The sequence below is a fragment of the Neodiprion lecontei genome, chromosome 3 (assembly GCF_021901455.1).
Source record: "Neodiprion lecontei isolate iyNeoLeco1 chromosome 3, iyNeoLeco1.1, whole genome shotgun sequence".
In the NCBI taxonomy this organism is placed as follows: domain Eukaryota; kingdom Metazoa; phylum Arthropoda; class Insecta; order Hymenoptera; family Diprionidae; genus Neodiprion; species Neodiprion lecontei.
The window spans coordinates 4,033,574-4,056,850 of NC_060262.1; the positions used below are offsets into that span (position 1 = coordinate 4,033,574).

Genomic DNA, 23,277 nt, shown 5'->3' on the forward strand with positions numbered 1-23,277 from the left:
TATCATCGTGAGCGCGTTCCTAACGCGGCACACACCACACCATTTTCTAATCCGCAGCCAAATGGCCTCGAAACGAGCCAATCCTAGGCCCGGAATTTTCGACCCATTCATTACACGTGACGCCCGGGCTCTACGACGGCCTCTGGAAGCGAAGGATTCTAATCTCGTTTCAGCCAATCGCTGTGGCGAAGGTTTGAATACCGGTAGAGTGGAATGTCTTCAAGGCGGGGAAAACCGCTCTGTACTCGATCGGTACCGTAATTATACTAATTTCTAGTCAGAAGGCTGTTCTTTGTTCCCAAACCAGGCTTGTCTTCCAAACATATCGCTTAACCTCTGTAACGATTCTTGGACACGAGTATTAGACACCCACGCGTGTTTACCTCGTCTACGACACGTTGCTCTACAATCTATATCGAATTTACAGGCAGAGTTACATACCGGGACGATATCTTGAGAATTGAAAATGAACCGCGCATGCGCCAAATAATTAAATCTCATTGGTCGGCGAAATCTTCCCGCAGCGATATTCTTGTCTGCGATGCAGGCCGGCCAACCTACGCAAAATTTATACGTTTGAATTTTCAAAGAGCACAAGCGTTGAATTCCGACCGTTCTTCGAAGAATCAACTTTCCGATCCGATAACGAATGATTCCCAAACCTTTCCGAGTCGCTGCCTCGATTATTTGAGATTCTAACCTCGAAAATTCGTGTCAACCACATCGCCGGCAGAAACAGTTTGACGGCTGAAAACTCGGGTTGGCCAGCCTGCGAGAACAGCCGATAAAACTCGCGCGTGCGCTGTTGATTTTCAAGTTTCAAGAGATTGTCCCGGTGCATAGAAGAATTGATTGGTGGTAAATTTAAGTCCAATCGTAAAACTCGCCAAGTATATATCTATAGCCGATTTTCCGTACGAGTTTATCTAGGCTAAAGCAATCAATATCCGTGCACGCAGAGAAGGGATTCGATGAAGTTGTATCAAACATGGCAAAGAAAATCTGTTTCTTTTCATGTTTTGTTTTTTTTTTTCTGCCAATTTGTAACAAATTTTGTTTTCTACCTTTTTTGTTTAGCACACCGGGATCCCAATTTTTTAACTGTTCATCACGCGAATCGAACTTCGCGCGCTCGTTTTTGGACTTATCGTAATTTATGCGAGAGGCTGGGATCTCCGGGCTTTGATGCCGATGAATTATTCCTCGAAGGAAGTCGGAAAACTTATAATTATACGCTATAATCGCTTCTCGCTAAAGTAGCTTGGATGGCTTTTCTACATCGACGAAAACTCGATGTCACTCAACGCTGTTGTTTTGGAACAAGTCAATTTTCTTGTTTTCCTCTCGATGAAACTTCGCGTCTTATGATCGTAAATTAATAATCGATATACGTATATTATACATGACGACGAAAAATGATCGTCCATAATCAAAGCAATGCCAATTTTTTTTTTTTTTCTTTCGGTAATTCTTTCGTTTTAACTTGATCGTTGGTCGCTTTCAACGTTTATGGATCCATAAAAATGCACGATTAAAAAATAAAAAAAAGGAAAAATTCCAAGTCTAAATAACAAGATTATATTAACACTTTCCGATATTTAATTCTGTTGAATAATTTTCTCTGTTCGTTGGACGGAGTAACCTGTTTTTTTCTCGTGGTTAAAATGGTTACGCGTACCTCGTTTTTCCTAATTCCAACAATATTCAAACAGTTTTACTGAATTTTTCGAGTTACTGTAAGAAATGAAATTTTTTCCAGTGTACTGCTCAAGAATCTTGGCAAATAATTGTTCACCGATGCGTGAATTACAAAGACACGATCCTTACATGCACACGGCTGATAAAATCCGATGATGTATCGACACACGAGGTACAAACGATCATGCACGTGCTCATGGCATGCTGCTCCGAACAAACTAGAAAAAGTGCAAAGCAATTTACATTCGCCACTCGCTCGGCATTCGCGTTCTCCGCGTGCTGCAACGTCACGTTCCGGAATTCTGTTTGTATTCTAATTAATACTCCATGTCTAATCTAAGCCGCCTCAACTTTGATAGGAAATCGATAGGACGTATATTAATCGAGTAGTACACCGGTGCAGTTGTATGTATTAACAGTTTTTTAGTTAATCCAAAAAAAAAAAAAAAAAATAAATAAACACAGTAACGTGAAAGAAGCTTCAGAATTTCATTGATCGTCGTTAATTTTTTATCATTATACATACAGTTGTGTAGAATTTGCACAGGCATTGATCTGGATCGAGTTGTTCGGGACTTTGTCTATTTTTTAATACAGGGATTGCAATTTTGGTTGGCAAGTTTGAAAAAATTCTTCTCTAAAATCGTCTTCTGTTAGCGTGAATTAATAGATCGGAGTTTTTATTAAATGCTCGCTTTGTTTTCGGGGAAGATTCGAAGACTAGAACGGGTGGAATGATTTTCTTGAAAAATTGTGGCAACTCGGATATTTCTATATATCAATCGCTGTATGATCGATAACGAATCAAGCCGAGTTGCAGAACGTGTGAAACTTCATATAAATCACTGATTTTCAACTTACTTCTGAAAAATCATTCACATTATGTTGAAGGATAATCAGTTTCACCATTGTTGATAATTCTGTTTCTATTCTTTTCTTTTCTTTTTTTTTTTTATTATTTATTACGCAATATTGTTTGATTTCGAATATATTATCATCGCAAATTTCAAGTCGGTCATTAGAAACATAAATTCATTATGTTTACTACAATAATTCGAAACGCGTAATATAATCAGCTCGCAGAAGTTGTTGAAAATTGATTCTAGAAGATTAACATTGTTTGAAAAAAATTTCGATTATAATATCGCAATAAAACGTATCAACGATGATTTTCTATACTTGCAGTGACCGATTATTTACCAACGTCATTCACACTTGAATAATAAAAAATGAGCCGATCAATTCTGAAAATCATTCAACGTAAAAATAGATCAATATCAGGATTCAGGAGATAAATATATATTTATTTATATAATACATAATATATATGTATATATATATTAATCGATTATTATTTAATCGCAAATAAAATATACGATACATAAAATATTTCGACGATTTCCCGATACGGATAACTTAATCTATTACCGATGAAAAATTCCTATCACGATTTAACGAATCGGTTTATCGTTATGCGAGGTCGTCGCGATCGCGATTCCGATGCGGCAAAATGAATAAAAAAAAAAAGAAAAGAAAAAAAGAAACGAATAAAACTTATTCAATCGATAAATATTCTTCGGCACGACGCGATTATCGTAATCTTCCGATGCACCGTAACTATAATTGTAAGTAATATTTGTCCTTTTGATTTTTTTTTTTTTTTAACGCTAACACTCGCGGGTTCACTTATCGCGTAACTCGGCAGCTTGAAACCGCGACCGCGTCATTAAATCAGGGCTCCAATTGAAACCGTCGAACCCTCTCTCCGTCGGCCAATTAGCACATTCGTATTTTTTTCCGAATGTATGCGCTTTTCTTTTAATTCCTGCTTTCTAAACATTTTTATCCATTTTTTGTCTTACGTTTTTTCTCTTTTTTTTGTTTTTTTTTCATATTCATTTCTTATTTCCTTCCATCAATGATTTTGACAGAAATATTTTCAAGCTCTTGATTTTACTATCCAAAGACGATTCATCGTATTTATTTGCACGATTCTCCGTTTGCTGATAAGGATTTCGATCCTTAATGGCGCGCAAAGTTTTCGATTTTTTTTTTTTTTTTTATACTTGGAGAACTTTTCAACATACTACTTTTCGATTATTTAGACGGAAAAAAATTTCAAATTCGATCGAACCTGGAAAAACAAACCTGTCCAGGGGTTTTTGGGGTCGCTGATTAAGATTTTGAAATCAGATTTTCAAAAATTCAATACGGCAAACCCAATCGGGACCCTCGAAAACCACCGTGTACAGTTTTTTTACGGGATTCAATCAAGTTTTGATCTTTTGTCCGCCACATTTGATCCACCATCTTGAATTTTTGAAATCTGATTTCAGATACGTAGTCAGTCATTCCAAAAACCATACAATACTGTATTGTTATAAAAGTTGACTCAAGACATAAATGTGTAACTCAAGGGGTTAAAAGCATTTTTCCAGCTAATCGAATTCCGCAAAATGGCGGCTCGCAATTTTACCGACTGTAGTTCAGAGTTGTGTCAAAATAAATTCATTATTCGATAAGGTTGCACATGTGTATATATGTATACATACAACAGATAGACTATCGTAAAGATACGAGTGAGAAATATCAATTGAAAATTTCTAGAAATCATTCGATCCACAAAATGACGAGTAAAAAAAAAAAAAATGTGTACCTTTTTCGCCCCGGTTTCAATTATCGAGCCAATCAAAAACGACGAAGTTGGCACGGCGATTATCGCCTCGGGTCGAAAGTTTGAGTCTTATCGTTATGAACATTTTATTGGCTCCTGAAGCGCAGCGTGAAAAGCGAGTCACGGGCACGTATATAACAACCGCATAGCTCGTAGGTCACTATCGCCTATTAATTTTCTCTCCCCCGTATTTACAGCTGCATATATATGTATATATATATATGTATATATATAACGTGCGGCTTTCCCGATATAACATAGAAAACGTGCGGTGTACCTACAACGGTTTGATTCATGGCCAATGTAGACGTGCCACGTGTAGTATACGATTACTTTTAGAAGTCTCGACGATGCTGCGCAGGTATAATCAACTGCCTTCGACTTCCATTGCCCATGGATACTTAATGAAAGGTTGCAGATATCGGCTTTTCGCTTCTCCGTCGTTATGACACGATACGCGTGATAATTAGACCAAATCAAATATCTTCCTTCAATCGCCTTCTTTGGCGAAGAGAGATGCGGACTTGTTACACACTGAACGGAAATTCGATGAAACTTAACGCTTTGAATATTGTCGATGAAAAAATACGACGACATCACTGATTATAATTAAACGTTTATAAAATATCCGAGAAACCGCGGAGGGTATTTAAATTTCAACAATTTCTACTTTGTTTCGATTTACTTTTATTCTCATCTTTTTTTTTTTTTTTGATTCGTCACGAAGGGTCCAGTTGTTGAAAAATTTATCTCACGATGCGTCGAGATAATTTTCTGAATTGAGGTGCGTTGGGTGAAAAAGAATAAAAATTTGGATATTTTTAACACTGACTTTTGAACTGTGGTGAGTTTATTTTTTTCACTACACTTGAAAATTGTCCCAAGTTTTATAGTATATATATACATTTATTGTATTCAAATGAATTGACACGTAAAACAATCGGTACAACAATTTTCTCGAATTCACAGAAATCTTGACAAACTGGTCGATGGCAAAATTTTTTTCAAATTTCTCATCCGTAAAAAAGTGCTTTAATTTTCACGATTAAAATTTCTCTTCAATCTTCGTTTTCCCATCGTGAACGTAGTATCAAAAATCGAAACCCGTGTTGAGTTTGTCGTAAAATCAGCGTATCGATCTTTATTTCTTCTTTACGCAAAAACACAAGGATTTTATGAAAAATTATCATACGGATACACTGACAATCCTTAAATTGAGTTAAACGTGATTAGGCACATGTTTTTTATTTTTTTTTTCCTCTCTTTTTTTTTCGCTCTCATGTGCTTATTATTTCTGCAACTACGGGCGAAAACAAGTAGGGAGATAAGTGTGTGGAAGAGTGAATAAAATGAGAAAAAAACGAAACCGCCAACTGCACAATATCCTATTATAATCAGAAAATGCACCTCCGCATCCATCGGTCGTTTTGCACAGTTCGGTGCATATACGTACATATATATATATATATATATACGTATGTATAGTAGCAGATACACGGCATCGAACGACATCTGTAAAAACATGATGCAAAGGTGTGCAATTAGTGTTTAATGGAATTTATGTATACGTATTTTTTTTTATACATACATGTATATAATACGTATAACTACGACGTGGAGAAATGTAATATAATGGCGATTCTTTCAGGCCAACTGCAGTATATTACAACGATATGTATATAGATAAATTATACTTATTTATATACACCTGTACATATGTATATCATATTTCCATTAGTTGAAACATTTGACAAACATCAATAATTTGTTCAGATGTTTTTCGCACGTAAAAACTGTTTCGTTCGTTTTTATTTTATTTTTATTTTTGTTTTTATTTATTTTTTTCCTTTTTTTTTTTTTTTTCTTTTTGCCCCTCCACTTCTTCTCTTCTTACAACGTATTATTTCTTATTATTAGATCCAGGTTCATAACGCACAGACACACTCCAGAGTCCGCGAGCAAATAATGCTGTTCGGTTTGCACATGCTTATTTAGACATAACGCAATACGCGGCAAAATTGTTAATTATATTCCGACTATGCGTATGTAACGTGAATTGACGATGTGTTATTATAGCCATCGCATGGCCGCGGAGACGTAATTTTTCATCACGTTTTCAAACAAATTAATTTTATCGTCGAGGCTATCTCGCTCTTATTGACAAATAAACCATCGATCTATTCGTCTATCTATTTATCTATCTATATCTATACAGAGACTTTTTTGTATTTTACAACTTCGCTGTGGGAAAACGCTGTGCAACTTCGAGTTAATCTGATGAAATTGACGTGCAATAATTTTCAGGAACAAAAATTAACAACATCGCGAAAAATAGTTGCAGATTCAAGGTGAAGTTGTGTTTTTTTTTTTTCACGGCCTTTTATTTATCTTCTAATATTTTATTTCCTTCAATCCTTTTACGACATTTTTATTTTGATTATTCCTGCGCGTTTAATCGTTATTGTCTTTGAAGAATTTACGAAGCATTAGAAATGATAATTTGACCTATATTTATGTACTTGCCATTTTATAAAAAAAAACGTAACGATGCTCACACGGAATTTCAAGCAATTTATAAAAAAGTACGAACGGGACTTTTCATGTTAATTATATTCGGATCAAATACATTTACGTACATAGGAAGGTATTAAGTGTATTTTTACCGATGATCGCTTCACCGTCATCATATTTCTCATTCGATTCCATTCGCAATTTTATTCAAGGTTTATTGATAATTTATGGATAATTTTTGCCGTCGAATATACGGACGAAGAGTCGTTTTGATTAGAAAAACAAAAATGTATGTACGATCGTAAATTGAAACGCGTTTTTACCAGAATTTGTAAAAATTTAGTGATTCATTCGGAATTATCGTTTATGAGTTGCCACATTATAATTGAAAAACTTACGAAATCCTTATTGAAATAATGAGAACCGCCTAATTGGTTTGTCCCGAGACTGATCGAGGGAAACTTTTTGAAAATAGGTACCGCGATTTTTCAACTTGACATAACGGATCCTAAAAATTCTGTCGTGACAAGTAGCGATAAGTTTTATTCGCACAAGTTCAACAAAAAGTAGAATAAAAAAAAAGTATATAAAAATGTCAGATATCGAGTGAAAAATGCACCGGGAAAAAATATAAGTATATATAATATTGCGTGAAAAACAGGATTCTTGTTCAGCACGATATTCGCGAATTCGCATGCTGTTTATTTATATTCTTCCGCTATGTGCATTGCATATATTATTATGCACCATCAGACACGAGCTGAATCGGAAAGTTAATGTATCGATCAATTTTATTATCTATAGCGCACATCGATGCGCGAGTGAAAAATAATAATAAATTGTAAACAACGGCGGCGAGAAAGAGTCGCGGTTTATTTTAGCAACTGCAATACTACGGCCGTGCAACGGAGTCGGAAATGAAGAGGGGGAGGGGGGCTTTCAAACTTGCATTGTACTCTTTTAGTCCAACGTTGCGTCGTTCCGTTTTTATCTACCACTCGTTATTTATTTATCATAAACGATCCCACTCCGTTTCGTGCAACTTTCCAACCGCGATGCTACGAGACGATGAGCTTTCGTTACAACAACGCTCATCCATCACCTCATCCCTCCAATTTTACCGATCAAACTTTTGCCTTGGATTGTTTTTTTTTTTTTTTTTCCACCCCTACGGATTGTAACAAAGTTTCATCTGCGTGGATAATAATTTAAACTACGATTTAGCAAGTTATTAAATCTGTTAATTTAGACGTTTCGGAAACTTGAGAAAAGCAATTGTGTCATGTCTAGGTTAAACATTGAGTCACAAGTAAAATGAAAGAAGAAATAAATAGAATATATACGATCTATAGTCGTTGATCTTGTGTAATTCGCTCAACCGATCGCAAAAGCTGAGGCCGAAGATTCGGATGAATTTTATCAGACTTACATACACGTATATTTATACACACGAAGTCGTTAATCCAATTCGAAGGAAACAAGGTGGTATTTTATGACAGACATTACGTTGATGAGAATTTTCTAGATTCTTTCGATCGTTCGAAAAATGTGTATATGTTGAAATGTATAAAAGGAGACAAAAAAAAAATCTAACGGTCTGAAACAAAATGGGAACATTACCACAGTTGCTGTTGTGAATGTGCGAGATAAGATTGCCTGACTGAAAATTGTGCATGGCATGTGAAGCACACGGCATTCGCAGTAAGTGCACAGCGGCTAATTACGGCGATTGACGATTTATCTTCGCGACGAAATCAGGGGTGAAAAAATGAAAATAGCGGTGGAATGAAGCGTGAGCATCGAGGTGAAAAGGAGAGAGAGTAAAAAAAAAAAGTTGAATGGAATGGGGTGGAATGAAAAATAACAGCAGATCGACACTGATAACGAAGCTCGTCAAACGAATCGTTTCGAGGTCGGTCGCTCAATAATCTGCATAGATTCACGAATTAGCGATAGTCTCGATCAAATTTTGTCTAAATCGCAAAATATCGCCATTCTTCCAAACCTCCGAACTTAGCCCCGAAGTCACGCGTATGGACTGCATACTGATAGTGAATATTTCTTGGCACTGCACGATTATCCGAAAGGCGAATAGTTTCCGCTTATCAAGAACCCAACGGATATTGCGTTTTCCGTTTACGCTATACGGTACATTTACATACATATATATATATGTGTGTGTGTGTGTGTGTATCCCGGTTGAGATTGTCCCGGTATATCTATGTAAGCGTATTTCCCCTATTAAACGACTACAGACAATAATTCACAGTAGCGAAAAAAGAAGCTATAGATTTGTGCATAGGTACGTAAACGATGTTGAATTAATTAACATCGAAATTATTATTCGTTCGGTGAAAAAACTCCCCTTATCTAACTCGATGATAAAAATCTTTCAAACACGTTTACAATTGGTAAAAAAAATATGAGATAAAGATTCGGTCACGTTGCAATTGTTGATCGAAATATTTTAATGAAAGTTCGATAGAAATGAAGTCTCATCCATTTTTTTAATACAATGGTGTCGAACTAATTATTCAGCAGACTCTAACCACTGTTAGAGTCTGTCATCTAAACATGTCACTGATATTCTTTGTTCGTTCAAGTCTGATCAAGAAAATTGTTAAAACAATAACTGCAACGTAGGATTGCTCTTGCAATTTTTTCATTTGGCGCAGTAAACCGACGATATTAAACATCCGGGTTCTGGATCTTTCGTCAAAATGGAACCGACATTTTTATATTCCACAACGAATTGGTCGAAGCATCGAAGCATCCGAAGATCTCGATCACGAATCGTCTCTAACCCAACCGTGAAAGTCGCACACTGCAATGAATGTTGTCATGTTGATTGTGAGAGCGAAATGAGGTCCGTTAAGAATGATGATAAAACATGAAATAACACACAGGCATAGAACGTTTGCAGTGCAAGTTGATCGCTCATCGTTGTTTGATGTAGTTGTGGTGGTGTCGCAGGTCTAGAAAGGGTAGCGGAAGAATTGATGGGCCGTAGGAGATGGAAGCTTTACCAAGATACAATATACAGCAGCAGTCGCAGTGCATCGATAACGCAACCGCATCACATTTACCCGCCATCCCTCTGCCAGGATCCCCCAGGAAGTCAAAACCACCACCAACCAGTGTCGGCGGCTGCGACGGTACAGCTGAGGGTGAAACAAGAGCCGAATACACAAAACCGCGATCATTCAGCCGACGAGGAACAGGAACTGGACAAAAGGGTCGTAGAAGACGCGCGGCTCAGCTCCGAAGGCATAAAGCTCGAAACAGCGGATCGGGACCAGGACCTGGAGGAGGACGAAGACGACAAGATTGGCGAGGGCGCGACAAGAGAGGCGAGCCCTCTTCGCACTCTCAACTCAAATCTCCCTCGGGAACCGAACCAATCCAACATTATCGACACGGAAGGGGCCAAGGTCAGTATCGGCATATTTTTCTCCGAATTTCAGGTAGTTGTGCCATCTTTGGTCGTTGTATCACTTTTGCAGACACTCTTTGCAAAAAAAAAAAAAAACCAAAATCACTCAGCATTCGAATCTATTGAATCATGCTCCGTTCATTCGTGACCAGAATCCAACTCTTACCAGATCCTAGATAACAAGTTTTTAATTCTAGATGTCACGTGGTTCAGGGAACCTTTTCACCATTTATGGAATCAAATTTTGTTGACCCGTTGTAAGTGTGGCCACAACTGTATCAAATTGTAGCCAAGAGTAGTACTTGCAGATGACCAAAACTGGTACATCAACTCTATGAATCATTCAGAGAAGCTTTTTTGATAGTTATCAACCCTGAAACATAAGACTTTTATGGATACGGTTTTCGATACCATGATATTTTAACTGTAGGCAAAGAACTTGAAAAACCCTGTTAGGTCTGGTGAAATTCGTTGAGAGCTCACAAATGTGTTTTGAAGGTTCCGCTGGTTCCCAACTTCAACACGTGTTCAGTTCGACCGGTATTACTCCCATCCCGATGATGCAAAATTACTTGGTGATCGAAGTGTATTAAAGCATAGAATTAGTTCGAATCATCCGTTCGAAGTGGGTTTTCACCGCAACCGGAAGTGCGTACAGCATGGGAAGATAATTTTTCTTATTAAGAAAGTTGTTCGGTTTTGTGCGGGTAATAAGTTACATGTTGTAAGTTAGTTCAATGACCCTTTTATGCTCGCAGGAAAATCGCACGGTTATCACGCTTCGTTATTTAAAACTGCGAGAAGATGAAGAAATCAGCCTCTAAAGTTTCATTTCGAAAGATCCTACTCGTCGTATCTCTTGAACGAGATGTGTATTTTTTCTCAGTAGTTTTGTTTTTACTTTCGTGTTGCGTGGAGAAATCTTTCTCTCGGTGAAATCGAAGGCCGGGTCCTTGTGGTAAAAGACGGAAAGCTTTAAAAAAAACAAAAAAAAAAAAAAAAATCACAATATAAATGAATAAATCGAAGTAACGAAGAAGAGAAAATTTTGTCAAAGAAAGAACAGTTGAAGTAGCATGTACTTGTGTAACATAAGTACATGTGAAGTAATGGCTGCGTTCGCAAGTGAAATAATCATGGCATTGTTTAAAGTGGCAGAGAGGTAGTAGAGGTAGAGGTAGAGAGGGGAGTAGAATTGTGAAGAAGGATAAAACGAAAGAAAGCAGAGAGTTTAGTGAGTTATACCGCGGTTGATTGTGGCTAACCACGCGCCAGTTAGTTACTCTTGTTTCGTAAAAGGATCGTGCGCGATAAAAGTTACCAACAGTAATAAATACGTCATACATGTACGCACATCACGCGTTATAACCGGATTATTTTAGGAACAAGAGGCAGATCTCGCGTTGGAGCGGGTTCAGGGGATTCAAGGACTGCTGAGGGTGAAGAAGGAGGAAGAGCTCCAGGAACCGCCGAGTTCCGTTGGGCTCGTATCCTGCCTCGAGGAGGGGGTCCGGCCAGTGGCTCCTCTCGGCAAAGAAACGGAGGAACGGCCCAGATTCTCCGTAGAGAACACACCAACCTCGCTGCCTTATCTCGGCATCGGCGTAACGAACAGACGTTCGAGTCCTCAACCTGTGGATTGGAAGCCATTGGACAAGTGCTACCTCTGCCTCGATGGCAAGCTGCCGCACGACGAACAACCGCCCCTCGTAAGTCGAAAGTTACATACATTATCCACCATCGGCATTAACCCTAAGTTTTTCTCACCTTCGACCGGAGCTTTTTTCGTAAGGATAGAAGCACTCTGCTTTTACAGACGACTTGAATTTGGAGACCAGTGATGAGCGATATTCGATGCGGAGAACGGCTCACTTTGAGCATTCTTACGAGTGTATCGGTACTCGAATGAGCTTGCAATGAAACTACATACTCGTGAGATTATCAAAAGCACATGTCAGTGGAGCTGCAACATTTATTCATTGACATCGAATCTAGATGTGTATAATAATGTTTCAGGATTCAGTGTTCAGTAAGTGCTGGGATATCGTTCGTATTACTGTTCTTGTAAAATGCTTCTTTTGTCACACTTTTTTTTTTCCCCGTCATAAACTGGTGACGGAGAGAACAATCGTTACCATCCAATTCCGGATCTGATGATCAATCGACGTTTCTATGGACAGTAGTGCAGAGTAGTTTTTTGAGTTGAAAAAGTATCTGGTGAACTAGAAGAATTGAATTTCAGAAATAATTTTAAGGTTAAATTTTCACACGTTTAATATGTTTTCGTTTATTTGACATATGATTTTGCAAATAAGTGGTATAATTTGACGGATAGGATGATCGCTTAGTGAATACCAACTTTCGTTTTATACGATTCTACAAGGGTAGTTAAGGATGGCGAAAACTCGGTTATTTCGCTACTTCAGGATTGCTTGAAATTCAGCAAACCCAAAATTGCAGAAAAACACATCTTCACAATTCTAAAACTAAACTCCTCGAAAAACGAATCGAAAATTTAAAAATATAGATTCCTGTATCAATGTTCCGTCACGTTAACGTTACTATAACGTAATCATCAAATACTTGAGAGACAAAGTGTGTCAGAACCGTGTACAATTTTTCGTAGAACACTAATTTCCGAGATTTTTCGAACGATATCAGAGTTTGACAATGGAAGTGGCGTAAGTCGGTTTTCCCTAATTTTTTAAGCCAACGAAATTTGCATTTAAGATTCACCAAAGTCCAAGTCCATTTGCTCTAAGAAGATCAGGCCAACACCATTTACGAGTATGAAGTCAGTAACGTTACTTCAACGACGCATGTTCAGGAAAAATCGTTGCCTCGGACCTTTAGCAATGTCCGAAATTCAATGAACGACGATAAACGAAACATACTCTCATTACGAACATCCAACTCGTTGAAAGTCATTCTAATATTGATCAATAATGCATCGTTACGTTAACGTTACCAACTTCAGCCTCGTCACCGTTCGCATTTAACTGTCGACCTCTCGCGTTGGGGATGCCAGTGAATTGCAGTCATTTGAAAAGTTCATTGAAACCCTCGAGACAAATTTGACCAATCTTTCTTTTCAGCAGATTAACTCGCCTGACATAAATTCGCGAAACTTTGTAACGCAGAGTCCGCAAAGTGAGACCAGCAGCAGTTCCCGGTCAGCAGAATCCCCGATGTCGGTCCAGGTCGACCCGGCGATGGCTGCGACTTTGGCGAGGGTTGCGGCCCTCGGTGGTGCGGCTGGTGGTGCTGCCGGGTATCCGACTCTCCTTCCTCACTGGTGTTTGCCCCCGAGGGAGGCGCCCCGGGTCGGGGTACCAGCTCACCAGGAGAGCGCCTCCGTCGTCGACCAGCCACTCGACCTCTCAGCAAAACCCAGAAACTCTCAGGTAGGTAGGCCAGCGGTGTCTCTCGTTTCGCGAATTCCCGTTTACCTTGGTCACTGACAAGTGCGTTATCCACTTAAGCCGCACTCGCGGCGAAGATGCCCGAAATAAAAATAATTTGCTTGCCAAGTGCTGGTGCCGTTCCTCTGTCATGGGACATTTACATTTATGCCACTGTACTTCGTCGCTCTTACGGTGGTATTTTTTGGAGTTTACAACTCGTATCGTGAATTTATCGACACCTTTTACGAAAAGTATCACGATTCAGATTTCATACGAAAACTAGGATGCTGTGGTTTTCACAGCGAAAAATAACACGTTTTAACATACAGATTGGTACGAGTGCAGTGTTGCTGGGTATGAAAGTCTGAAAAGATTGACTTAATCATATCCGACAAGATACAATGGTTGTTGCACTCTTGGGTAAGGACTACTTGATGTAAATGTAATAAGACCAATTCATATTTATATTGATAAAACATATGGAAGAAATTTAAAACATCTTTAGGGAACCTGTAAAAAAAGCATTCATTTTTTTAACATCTGGATCGACAATGCAATTTCGAGGATATTCGTATGTTTACTTTTATGCGAAAAATGCAATTCTCCATCCGCAAATTGACATTCATTTCGATCACCGCGTACCGTACAAATCTTTAGAAAATTCTTATTCCGCTAATCGAGACATGATAGTTATTGCGGGGATAACCGAAACGTGCTAGTTTTCACAATGAAAGCCGAAGCATGCTAGTTTTTGGAAACACCCGAAACGTGCTAGTCTTCGTAATAAATCTGAAATATGCTATTTTTCATAAAGAGACGTCGATTTACGGACAGCACTTTTTTGGAGATAAATCTACAGCAATTGTGACAAGATTACAAATCAAATAATGAGAGTTGCAAGACCAATTGTAAGACTTACCACAATTGATGTAGATTTGACTCCAAAAAAATGGTGTCCATATATTTCCCACAACAGATGTAAAATCATCACATTTTTTTCCGGGCAGTTTTAACCCTTACGTGACACACTGGGGTCAATCTAACTCATTTTAATTAATCGTTGCATAGTAAAGAAAATATTCAACCGAATGGTACGTGAGAAAATTCTACATTACCCTATATTTGCTGGTAGAATAGTTTCTTCCAACAAAAATTCATTGTTTACGTGTAAAAAAAAAATTTGTGAATTAAAAATTTACTGAAAAGTCGTTGGAACAGAGCGCGCTTGAAAAAAATGTATCAATTTTGAAGATTGAAAACGCAGTTTGCAATTTCCACTACATTTTATTCTTTGTCTTGTGGTATATAGCATTGTACATTACTATGTAGTCTGTGTGTCTACATTATTATGTAGACTAATGAAGTGGGTATGAGGTCGATTTGACCCCAGTGTAACAAGTAAGGTTTAATTCCGAGGATATTGATCATGTTTCGAAGATTTCCCACCTTTTTTCTTGTCTCTAAAAATTTCTGTCACCTTCGATTCACGTTTCGTCATTCGAAATTCACCATGAAGAGATTAGTCGATACTTGCGAATGAATTAATGTTTCTTTCAATTTTAATCAGCTCAATTTTTTTTGTCTTTCGTCAACTTCAATTAGAAATCAAAGACTTGGATTTGATATCGACAAATGTTTAGTTGCATAACATCATTCTGGAAAATTAACTGAATGGTCTTTGAATGTTTTTTATCGTGCTTTTGGGGTTGTCTTTTCTCTCGATTTGTTTCTTTTGTCGTTCGTCGTTTACAAATTTCTTAAATTCAGTGAAAACGAGAGGCTCGAAATTTAAAAAATTTCGCATCCGAATCTCACGGAATTAAAAGATGCAAATAAAATTTCAACGAGGCTGTTTGCTGTAGCTTGAAAATCGTTGAAGAGTACATCGAAACGATCGCGTAACTCGTCATCAGGTTCAACTTCCGGTGAAATTACAAGTGGAAATTACCACGCAGTAGAATAATAAAAAAAAAATCTGCGGTGTGGGGAAAGACTTTGAAAATGGCAAGATTTAATGACGTTTACGTGCGTAATAAACGTCGCATTAGATCGTTCTGGTCCTGGAAATTTTTTATCAATCGAGGTAACCGATGAATGAATAAGAGTTACGGTTCATGAGGTGGTGGTTATTCTCAGACTCATCCATTACAACGTACCGGCTTGCGTGAATCGTGGTTTTTTAAAATCCCTCATTCCCAGTAATACATCGGGACAAGAATGTGACGTCCGTAATAAACTTGATCCTTCCGTTCTGTTCTAGGATAACAACATATCTCTGTTGGAGCAACAAAAAATACCTCTCAGAATGCCGACGGGAATCGACCCAAAGAGCATTTTCAAGTGAGTATCAACGCCATGCTTTATTTTCCCCGATTATTATTAATTATCTTTTCGTCGTTTCCGAATTTCGATTACAAGTTCGCAGCAGCTGCGTATTCAGTAAAAACCGAGCCAGCGATTGTCTGCGGTTTAAAGTATACGAGCCAGTCTTGCAAATTAAGTGCGCAGACTGAAAGAAATTTTTCTGAGTCACACCCTGGTAAATTATGATTCATATGCAATATGACAGAGCTTTTTATGTACTTCGTATAAGTTATAAATATAGCTATGCTTATTATCGCTAGAATGAGACCACGTTTCGAATCTTATCTTCATTTGGTGGTGCGAAGTTTTGTTTGTTCATTCTATCAATCGTTTTATCTCTCACGATATATATTTTTTTTTAATACGTCGTCAGCTTTTTCCTCCATCGATAATACCTTCGCTATTACTCACAGATTTTCACGTTTTGTTTCGTAATTTTAATATCTTGTAATTTGACAGAAATCGATCTCACGATATGTGTATGATTGTCCCTAACTTTCTTTATTACCGTTCTAATTATTTTTTTGGGGAGGATTTTCGGTTTTATGCAATTCAGTTCAGAATGCGATAGAGCGTGAAATCGAGTTGAAATCTGCAAACGCATGAATTGATGAAAATTCAAATTTCACATTTTTAGAGATACGCCTGTATTTCATTTTGGCTAATTTTGGCATTTGAAGCTATTTTCACAAAAATTTGAGCGTCAATCGTGAAACATTTCACTTTTTCTCCATTATCGGTCGTCGTAGGCTGATAATTTATTCAAGCAAACAAACTTCAGTCGCCTTTTTAAACAAACTCTTCGCATTCGTCATCGGGATTCGTTATCTCGAGTAAATTCTTGATGAAATTTCTCACTGTTGCACAAACCGCGGTACATGATGAAAACGAAACGAATTATCGGATCGACAGCCCTCTTTCAGATCTACAATATCCGTATCGAAATATTGCGCGAGAAAACGCAACCGGTTGGTATATAAATATTACATGCTGAAATAGGAATCGTAGAAAGAGATTGAGGCAAAGCTTTCATTCCGATAATTTTATCTCTCCGGTATTTGTCTGAGGCAACATATGCGACCACTTCCATCTCCTCTAATTGCGAAACGTGACGCATTCTTCAGCTTTCTTATTTTCATTACTTTTTTCTCATTTTCTTTACGCTACCTCCGCTAATTTTTTCAATTCATTCGACAATTCCAGTCGAGTCGGAATTTCTAAAAAATTTTAAGTAGTAATTGCGCGCATAAGTGGTCAAAACCAATAACGACGGTACAAATTTCCGATTATTCGATACGTCCACTGTTTTACAATTTCTAAAGGATAAGATTGCAAGAATTTTCCGAGGACCTAACTGCAGGAGGAATTTTTTCAGGCATTCTTATTTGATCGCAACGGCAGAAAAAGAAAATTCAAAATTATATCTACGAACCATTCGCAGAATTTTGATTATTCATACAGACGAGATTCGGCAATTTGAATCAAGATTTCATTCCGTGATATACAGTGTGGATTGCTAACGACACGATGGTCCGTCGTCTGCTACAGTTCAATGCGCATGCGCTACGATCCGAGAGCATTTGTTTTTCAGGGCGACCAACCGTCGCGAAAGTAGCATCAAAAATTTTTACAGTTGTCGCTTGCAGTTGTTTTCAATACCGAAAACTGTTGAAATTTTTGAGGTTACATATATCGCGGGGAACCGTCGTCTGAATTTATGACGGTTGGTCATCCTGCTCAGCAACGTCCCTCGAATTGTAGCGCATGCGCAATAACCTTTTCAGTCACACGTTATTCAACTCAATATTTTAAAATGAATTTTCTTTCTCGTGGGTTTTCGGGGTCGCTGATCACGAATCTGCAGTCAGAATTTGATAGTTTTTAAATCCAAGATGGCGAGTCCAATACGGCGGATTTAAAATCGAAAAAACTATCAGAATTCTATGATTCTTGCCAAAACATTAATCGGGGGACTTTTGAGTCCGGGTTGAACAGCACACGGTTTTTTTTTTTAATCTATAAAATCGTTGAAATGATAAATCAGCCGTTAATTGTCGGAGGATTAATATAGCGAGTAAAATCAGCGTAGGGAATATCGAACTTGCAAATATCACGCACGGTTAGCTGCAAGTGCGTAGATGCTTGGAGAAATTCACGCAGACTTACGCACGCATGCGAAATGCACTTTTATCTTGGATTCTGTCTGAGTATGGGGAGGAGGTCGTTGACCCCGTCGAGAGAGGCGCGGTGGGGATCGGATTGGGTTGGGTTAAGCTAGGTCATGCAAGTCGAGGTAAGGCGAGGAAGGGCCGAGGGTGAAATTGGGGTTCGAGGGGTATTTTCGCGCCGTCTGAACCGTTCCAGCATCTCCTTGTGCTCGCGATTATCATTCGCATTATGCTAATCTTATCGGCGAGAGACAAATTGAGAACTGCAACACTGCAGAGCGGAGCAAAGATCGAGAAAAAGGGTCGTATTACTTTCGCTCACCAACACGCGCGCATTACGCTACGCAATTTTGTCCGCTGCATGTGCAACGTCAACTTGCGAATCGATTCGGTGCTGAAGTCGTGTGCGATTCTCCGTAAATTCATACACACGTGACGCGAACGCAACGAAACTAAGGTGCAAGGTGCCTCACACTCGGGGTTATTCCGTTGGGAAAAATTTTGATGTTTGAATGAAAGCTGCGATTTTAAAATTTTTACTAAAATAGGACCCGAGAACCATTGACCCACATTTTTATGCCTGAAATCCTGTTTCGATTTTTTTCATTCACACTTTTGCTGCGTTGTTTATTTTCCTCATTTTTCCAATATCAACGCCGTGAAAAATACACCCTGGAAATTATTTTGGACGTTTCGGATTGGAGTTACTTGAGAGAATTTTTGAATTCCTTTTTGTGGCACATATATTCATGTGGTTCAATATTATCCTGTTTTTTTTGTTTTTCTATACCGTTGCTATAATTTTAACACTTCAACGTTCCGATTCAGCTGTGAAATAATTTAACCGGGTTCAACAGCTGAATACAGATTCGTGTATCGGAACGGTTGAACTTATATGCAACGAGTAGCGTTGTTGTTGATATTAATTTTTTATCCTTCTATGTTTAGATATCAGTGAATAATAATATGGTAGTTCTATAATAAGTTACTTTGAACATGACGATATATATTCAGCAATGAAAAACACACTAGCTATCTTTTGATAGATTAATATTATATTTGAATTCTCATAAAGTGAAATAATTAGCCTCGTTACTTTATCATATCTTGGAGCTAGAAATTCAAAATCTAAACAGCGCGTGCACGGTGCTCAGAAAAATAAGCCGATTGCAGGTAATGCTTATATTATCTGTTATTCGCACTTCAATTGCGAAATTTCATTTCACATTAAAAATATTCTTCCATAAAACTCGTATGAAACCGCATGATAACGGTTTATAATATCATCGGTGTATTTGTACAAGTTATCAATTCCACTTGACGCGTATAGCCTTCATAATGCAGCCAGTGTTTGCCCTCGATGCACTTATTCGTTCCAAATAGTTTTTCAGGTCATCGCGCACTCCCGATCTTCGATGTTTTTCTTCGTTTTTCTTTTTTTCCCTTCTTCTTTTTATAACCGACACTGATTCAGTATACTTCAGAAATCGGTGTGCGATCAGGTTTAAGTGAATAAAGTAAATGTTATTAAATTCATTGGTAATACCGTTCATTACCTGAAATGACTAAGTTTTTCTCTTTCACGTCTTATTTAACAAAAATTTACAAAAATCCATACAATTTTTTCTAAAGCACAGCTTTCATCTAAAACTATTTGGTACATAATCGTTCTGGCATTAAATTATTAATAGATAAATTATCTGTACAATATTTATTCAGTACTAGCTTACTGGAATACATTTTTTGACAATTGCACAATTGCGATTTGAAGTTTTAGGAAATAATTATCACGATTTGGTAAGTAACTCTAATTCGATCAATCACGTGAAATCATTTGAAAAATACTTTCAGAAGGTTGTACAGTTAAAAATGAATACTTTTTTGGTATTTTATTACAAAATGTTTGCACGTCGATCAATTATCATTCGGTTCCTGATTGACCTACCTATCCTTGGTTATGTTACGTTAGGTTAGGTTAGAAATCTCGTCGAAGCTTTCATCTTAACACGTTACCGAAAGACCCAGATAAGCGAACAGTAGGGTGGTCCTTATTCACGGTGTCGACGAATTTTTGCCAGACCATCCCCTAAATCGACTACAAATAATTCGAAAACAATCGCCTAATTTTTTCAGATTTTTACGTCCAATCTAAGATAGTCCGCATTGTGATCGAAGTTTCTTATGGAAATTAACACGGGTAAAACTTTTTTTCTCAGTATATATTTTATTGCAAGAGTAATAATGTTCGAAATAGTCTGTAACCGCGAGGTTTTGGTGAGAATTAATGCTACTATCTGGGAAAAAATACACATCATCGTACCAGGCGATCTAGACGAATTGCACAACCTCGAAACCTGACTTTTTCTTTCACGTAGAGGAAGTGCAATTCGTCTAGATTGTCTCGTAAGACGATGTGTATTTTTTTTCATACAGCATCACTAATTCCGACCAAAACCTCGCAGTTACAGATTTTTTGGAACATTATTACTTTCACGATAAAATATATATAGTGCGAAGAAAAGTTTTTCTCATGTCATTTCCATAAGAAACTTGGATCACAATGCGGGCTATCTCAGACCTGCTGTAAGAATCTGAAGAAAATTTGGCGACTCTTTTTAAATGATTTGAAATTGATTTCAGTGACGGGGCGGTAAAAATTCGTCAACACCCTAAACAAGAACCACCCTAGACTGAACAGTTGGGATTCTTTTGCCCCGTCAACGACCTCACTCTTCTCTCTTCTTTGGACATGGTTGACTTTCTAAGGCTGCGTTTCGACTCGCTTATTTTTAATAATTACCTCACGTGTGCCTAATTTCTGAGGAAAACGAAGGGCCGAAACGTAAATGAGACACGAATTCTCGATCGACCTTGCGCGACACGGTTCAAACATCACCGCATGTTAAACAAGGCCGAGAAGACTTTCCTACAGTAGCGAATTATCTGTTTCAGCAGCTCGTGTTACCGGGCAAAGCCACGTATGACGGGACCTGGAGGTGTCGCCGGTGTTCACGGGGTCGTAGGTGCCGGAGGTGGTCGCAGGACTTACACCGAGGAGGAACTCCAGGCGGCGCTGCGTGACATCCAAAGCGGAAAGCTCGGGACGCGGAGGGCCGCGGTAATATACGGGATACCCCGTAGCACCCTAAGAAACAAGGTCTACAAGCTAGCGATGGAGAGGGAGCGGGAATCGTCCCTGATATCGCTATCCCACCCCCATCATCACAACGAGACCAGTGTTGTGCCTTCTACACCCAATGCGTCTCCCGCCATCGTCTCCGCATCCGTCTCCACGTCCGTCTGCCTGACTGCCACTCCGTCACCACAAGCGGACGAGGTAGGTTTTGGGGACGACTAGTCGATTTTGAAAAGCGATTTTTATCACGAGGATACCGATTACGACGCGTTTGTTTGAAAACAAAAAACGCGGGAAGAAAGTATGCAGTCTCGCGAGACCTCACGGGTAGATCTGTAACTGTCGTTTTTCGACAAGAACGTAGTTCAGCGGTCGGTTTCTACTCTCCTGTCATTCGAATTCAGGCGCGATATTATCGAGTCTTAAGTACCGGTGCATACGTCATACGAGTTTTTTGTACATCGTATTTAAGTGTGGTTTTGGCTAGGAAGAACGAAAGATGCTTCCCCAAAACATACCTCTACCACGGCAATTTTCAAAAAAAAAAAACTTTTGTAGATGTTATTCTAGTGCCTTGTTGTAATCTCTGTCGTAGATATTATACGTAGGGCAAAGTGGAACAAGTTGATGACTCTGAGATTTGAAATTTTTCTATTTTATTTCTCTCTTCGTTCTTTCCCGATCTGATATCGAAAAAAATTTAACAGATACTTTTTATAAATTTTTTTTTTTTTGCAACAAAAAACCAATTCAGCACTTTTCGATTCGTCCCGATATTTTTGAAATAATGTTGACTCTGTAGAGTTAAACAAGCCTGAAATTTAGCACGAATTTGAGCCAGTATTTCGAATTTTTTTCGATGCGTTTGACTCGTTTCGTTACCGAGTTACGATTTTTCAAAAAATGCTGAACCACGTCTATGATAAATCGCGTTCAGCATTTTTTGACAAGCTATAACTCTGGCACGAAACGTGCTAGATCCTTCGCAAAAATTTCAAAATGTTTTTTGAAGTTCATTATAGATTTTATACTTGGAATCGGTTCTATAAACATTCCATTCTAGACTCATACTTCTCGAAAAAAATTGTAAGAATATATTTTTATCGATTCCAAGTAGTTACTTTACCAAAAACAAAACTTTTCAACTTGATAACTAAATTTACGAATTAATTGTAATAAGAATGAAAGGAAAAAAATCGGTCAACTTGCTCGACTTTTCTCCTACTGCTGCCTAGAATCTGTTTGATTGTTTTCTATACTCTTTTCCCTTTAGTAAACGCATCTTTTTTGTCTATCGCACTATCTATTTCCGTTCTTCACAGACGTTCTTATGTTACACAGAGTTTTAGCGGAGCGTTTTCCGAGCACTTTTGGTTCCCCTCGATAATTAGTTTTATCATCTGTTTGTTTGTTTGTTTATTTGTTAATTTTTTACTGAAAAATTTTGCATCAACTTTGAAACGTTGCTGTGAAATTGTCGCACGTCCCAAAGCTGCATCAATATTGTGGGATTATTACTCTTGTGTACTCTTTTCTAGTTCCAGGGTCATCGGTATTAATTTCATTTGTATCATACGATCCGATTCGCCCGATTGATCGAGAGTGACACGTGCTGCAGGTTGGGAAACAAAAGTGCAATGAGAAAAAAAGACAAAGGTTTCACCCTATATAATTATATGTTTCACTGTTTTATTGTTGAGTTTAATGTCTTCTTTTGTTCTTTCCTTTCGATTAATCAAATGCCGTCCGGTTACAGTGCTCTTGATAATTTAATTTTCTAATCAGCTCTGCAGTTTCACAACTTATTGACTCATTGTCTTTCTTTCGATCATCATCGCAATTGATCCGCGATTTTTTTGCTTCAAATACATTAGTCCGGGTATATAACT

The 23,277-nt window shown here is 38.0% G+C and overlaps 1 protein-coding gene across 9 annotated transcripts in view; it reads left to right on the forward strand.

Annotated features, from left to right (window-relative positions):
* Positions 1 to 23,277, forward strand: part of LOC107227249 (mushroom body large-type Kenyon cell-specific protein 1) — a 99,552-nt gene that overhangs the window by 69,158 nt on the left and 7,117 nt on the right. For 4 of the 9 annotated variants that reach the window (XM_046733379.1, XM_046733377.1, XM_046733378.1 and 1 more), the window contains 5 exons: positions 9,857 to 10,314; positions 11,699 to 12,025; positions 13,412 to 13,720; positions 15,981 to 16,060; positions 21,205 to 21,589. In XM_046733379.1, coding sequence (XP_046589335.1) covers positions 9,857 to 10,314; positions 11,699 to 12,025; positions 13,412 to 13,720; positions 15,981 to 16,060; positions 21,205 to 21,589 — 1,559 coding nt within the window. Of the gene's footprint in view, positions 1 to 9,839; positions 10,315 to 11,698; positions 12,026 to 13,411; positions 13,721 to 15,980; positions 16,061 to 21,204; positions 21,590 to 23,277 lie in introns of all 9 variants that reach the window. The other 5 variants (XM_046733385.1, XM_046733382.1, XM_046733381.1 and 2 more) reach the window with 5 other exon arrangements.